This window comes from Austrofundulus limnaeus, unplaced genomic scaffold (genome assembly GCF_001266775.1).
Source record: "Austrofundulus limnaeus strain Quisiro unplaced genomic scaffold, Austrofundulus_limnaeus-1.0 Scaffold28, whole genome shotgun sequence".
NCBI lineage: Eukaryota > Metazoa > Chordata > Actinopteri > Cyprinodontiformes > Rivulidae > Austrofundulus > Austrofundulus limnaeus.
Window position 1 is genome coordinate 455029 of NW_013952430.1, and position 4625 is coordinate 459653.

Consider the following 4625-nt stretch of genomic DNA (forward strand, 5'->3'; position numbering starts at 1 on the left):
GGGTTGTGGTGGTGCCGCAGCCTCTTTCATTCAGTCTGTAAAAGCAGAGCTGGCGGCAGTGTGTGTTCTGCATCAAACAGCCACTTCATTAGCAGATCGACTCAGGTTGTTCCCGTCCAACAAAATTCTTTCCTCTTTAAGTGACGCCCCCCCTGTTCTTCCCCCCACCGGGCTGATGACGGGGGTTTTTTTAGCATTAGACAGTGGTGGGCACAGCTAACCGAAAAACTAGGGTTACTAATTAATCTGCTAAATAAGTATCTCAGGTCCACTAACATCAAACAGCTAAACAGTTTCATAGTTAGTGGAAGCTAATGCTAACCTCTAAGATGACTGTCACTCAGCCTGTGTCTTCATCTCCTTCCAGTAAAGTCCAAAAGCACTATTTCTGACTCTTCAGTAAGGGAAGTAGCTATTGGCTTTTTTTATTTAATTTTATTTTTTTCTGTTATATATATATATACAGTATATAAAACAGAAGAAGTCCTTGTAGTTTTTTGTGCTTCTGATTAGTGGAAAACCAAATGGTTTACTGTGTAAATTCAACTAACGTATATCTTTGATTGAGTTTGAATTTCTATAAACACCTTTGGAAGTTAGTCAAACAAATAGCAAATTCCTTCTCTACCATACTTTTTATGTAGTCATTTTTTGTATTAGTTACTTAAATACTGTTAAAGGCAGAGGTCAAAGTACTTGAAATACACAACTAAGTAAAAGTAAAGTTACATGAACAGAAAAGGACTTTGATAAAAATAAATTTCACTGATGAGAAAACTAAAAATCATAAAACTGTTCACAGAAATTGGGAAAGTAAAAGTAAAAGTACTTTTACACACTCTCAAAGAAATAAACTATTGAGTTTACTGAACCTAACAGGTTCCACTAAGCCAGTTTGAGTAAACTGAGCAAAATATGTATATTATTTGCTCAGTTTAATTCAGTTCAATTCAGTTTATTTATATAAGCGCCAAGTCACAACTTACATTGTCTCAGGGCACTGTACATAAAATAATAATGTAAAGAAGAAACCAGCAGATTGTGTTGAATCACTTCATCACAGTCTCCCATCCTGAGCAAACAGTGGAGAGGAAAAACTCCCTGCTAATCAGGAAGAAACCTCCAGCAGAACCAGGCTCAGGACAGGCGGCCATCTGCCTCGACTGGCTGTGTTGGGTTACTTGACAAGGCTTGGTGGAGTCAGTTAACATAACTTTGTAGTAAATTCAACACTTCATTGTTTAGAGTGCAGAAACATCTTCTTTCATGATGAGTTCAAACATATTTAATTTTGTAACAAATAACTAGGTGTTACCTTTTAAAGTAAAGTAAAAGTATCATTTTTAGCTTTAAAATGTAACGAAATAAAAGTAAAAGTAGCTATTTAAAAAATAATTGGTAAAATTACCAATCCTCAAAAAAAAAGTACCAAAGTAAATGTACTTAGTTACTATAAACCTCTGGTTAAAGGTTATTTTATTCCATCCTGACACTGAATACTGATGCTACATGCTACACATATGGTGCCTGATATGTCCAGCACTGCTTGTAAGAGGATATATTTTTTATTTAATTTGGTATAAATGGCATAAAAATAAGTTTGACTCTTGGAAATTTTTAGTGAACTTAAAATTAGCTGAAAATAATTTAGCTGAAGCTAATCGGTCCGCTAACAGTTTCCAAAGTTAGCAAAAAAAAAAATAGCAGATTAGAGGAACTGTACCCACCACCTCTGGCATTAGCATTATTAGCATTATTAGCATTATTAGCATGTAAAGGAAGAAACAAATGCATCATTAGATGTTTGTGTCTAACCTCTGGGCGGGAACGTTAGGTGCTCGGGATCGATTGCGGCCCTGCTCCTCACGGTGCGGGGACACGGAGCGGGAACGGATGTGATGGGAGGGTGTCCGCTGCTGATCGGGTACCTCAAGGGTGGTCGTGGGCTCCCGTTGCCTCTCCCTGCCGCAGCTGTCTGCTTCAGGACATAAAGATACAGCAAATGTGTGAACACATGCAGACACAAGAGAAGGACATTTGGATGTGCAGGTGCATGTACATCAAACATAAGCATAAGTCCATGTTTTGTTTTTTTTACATGATTTTAAATTCACTCAAGTTTTTTTTACAGCAATATTCTTAAAAGAGTATGCTTACTGAATCTTATAGCTTCATTTAATAATTTATTTTACACAAGAGCTTAATTCATGTTACATTTAAATACTACTTATAACCTTGGAACCTGTAAAAAAAAAACTTAGTTATTTTCTATTCCTGACAAAATTGTAATAATTTTGAACTTTTTGAACCATATTATAAGATTTTATACAGTTACATTAGGTTGTTTTCTCTTGACTTATGCCTTTACTTTTATTCAAAGAAAATCAGAATTGTAGATAAACAGGATGTGACTTCATTAGACTCAGTCAACTGACTAGTTTCACTTTATTTAAGTTAAGCTTAACATTCTGTGCATTGTTGGAAACTTAGACAAAGTGAACCAAATTAAAAATAAAACCAAAAAAAGTAGAAAAATGTTTTATTGAACTACTTTTTTAATATACAACAAAAGAAATGTTCACATCAAACTCAGAAATACCATCTATACACACACCCATCCATCCATTCAACTTCTTTCAATGCTTCCCCAGACCAGATAAAAGTTGTACGCCATAATCATTATATAAAAAATAAGTTCCAAATTTCCATTTGCTACTTCAGAGTCCCATTTAGAGTGGGAATTTTGTGTTTCAATCGACTACAAATCTACTGCAACTCAAAAAATATAGAGTAAAACTGGTTAGTTGACTGAGTCTGATAAAGTTATTGTAGAGATACTGGTTTATAATCGTTTCACTACGTTCCAGGTCCTCCCTCAGGGTCCCAATGCCTGGAGAACATCCAGAGGGTGGTGCAAGGAGGCCCAGTTCACTCTTTTCAATGCAAAAGGCTTGGCAGTGTGATCTCGCAACAGTTAGAACATACTTTCTAGCCCCCACTTTTTAATTTAGGACCACCAGCCCAGTCCGTCCCTCTGCAGGTGTTCCAGCTCACCATGTGACATTGAAGAAGACCATCAGCCCCACAATGTCCAGTGTTCAGCATGACAAAACTAATCTTGTTCAGACCTGACATCCTGCCACCAGACAGTTTTATAACTACCTTGTCGACCTCTGCCGAGGTAACTCACCTTTCCCTGAGCTCTCAGACCAGACTCTATTTCCTCTAAGGTGAACAAGATGACTGGATTAAGGAGGTCTTCAAATCGTTCATTCTGGTCTCTGACAATGTCCCAATCCAGGTCAGCAGTTTCCCACCCAGTACAAGCACATTCTGGGATGAGCACTGCATACATGAGAACCTCCTTGAGGCCAATCAAAAGTTCTTTTCATGGCCTCTTTAAATTCCTCCCAAGGTTTGGCTTCCACAACCATAGGAGCCACTTAAATTATCATTAAAAACTGGAGTGTGTGAATTTATTTCAGGACAGAAATCTGCAACTAAGCTGTCAGTTACCAAGAAATTCTCAAAAACGACAACTAAGAAACAAAAGCTCTGGGGAGACAGTACGTGATGTGAAGAAACATTAACCCACCCACCTTTAGATACTACTGCTGTACCCTCATCAAACTCAGGCTCTGTTACACGCTGAGAACCTAAACAGTCACAAGCACACACACACATACATAAATACATGTATTTACACGCATGCACAAAGGAAACAGAGGTGAAAACAGACATTTATATTGACAGACGTAATTTGCTCAATGAGAGGAAAACATTCACAGTCTCTCTTTCAGTGATAACACACATACACACACATCTCTCTCACACACACACAGAGAGAGGCAGGTAAATCCACAGAATGAAAGGGTTTCCCCTGTCTCAGACTTACGCTGCAGCTTCTTGCCATTTGTGTCCGTGTGCCGTCTGGGCAGGTAGGGGGAAGGTCGAGGCAGTGGGATGGATGAGACATCATGGGTCTGAAGGGGATACCAGTGGGGCTTGTCGTCGAGTAAGGCCGTCTCCAGCTCTATCAAGATCTGTTGAAGAACATCAGAACAGTGCTCTGCTGCTGTTCACTACTTTCACTCGTGTTACTCTGGTTCACACAGAGCCAGCTCAGGACTGGCGCTGACCTGTGTCAGGGGATTCTACCTACATTGGCCAGTGATATGGGGGTAAACACACTCAGGGCACAAAGAGGAGAAATCAGATTTGATCATTCAGGCAACATTCAGAACCGCACATCAAAACTCTTTTAACAGGGTTCCTACAGCTTAAGGCAGGGTAAATTTAAGACTTTTTAAGACCTCTTTAATGCCACTTGAATTTAAATTTAAGACCAACTTCACAATAAACAGAAACTGAATAAAACCCAGTTAGCGGCAACTTTATCCAAATGTTTAACATAAAACAACTAGCATTAGAAATATTTGGTATTAAATTACTTTTAAAAAATAAAGAAATGTTAGGAATTATTTTAATATTTGAAACAAATTACAATCATTTTTACAATGTGTTAACATTTTTAGGAAGAGCAGTGTGGTTTTCGTCCTGGTCGTGGAACACTGGACCAGCTCTACACCCTCAGCAGGGTCCTGGAGGGTGCATGGGAGTTCGCC

The 4625-nt window shown here is 38.4% G+C and overlaps 1 protein-coding gene across 1 annotated transcript in view; it reads right to left on the bottom strand.

Annotated features, from left to right (window-relative positions):
• LOC106515312 (regulating synaptic membrane exocytosis protein 1) overlaps nt 1-4625 on the bottom strand; it is a gene marked incomplete at its 5' end in the record, with an annotated part of 131292 nt that overhangs the window by 38481 nt on the left and 88186 nt on the right. The window contains 3 exon segments of the mRNA XM_014005028.1: nt 1816-1978; nt 3600-3656; nt 3896-4043. Of these exon segments, the coding sequence (XP_013860482.1) occupies nt 1816-1978; nt 3600-3656; nt 3896-4043 (368 nt within the window).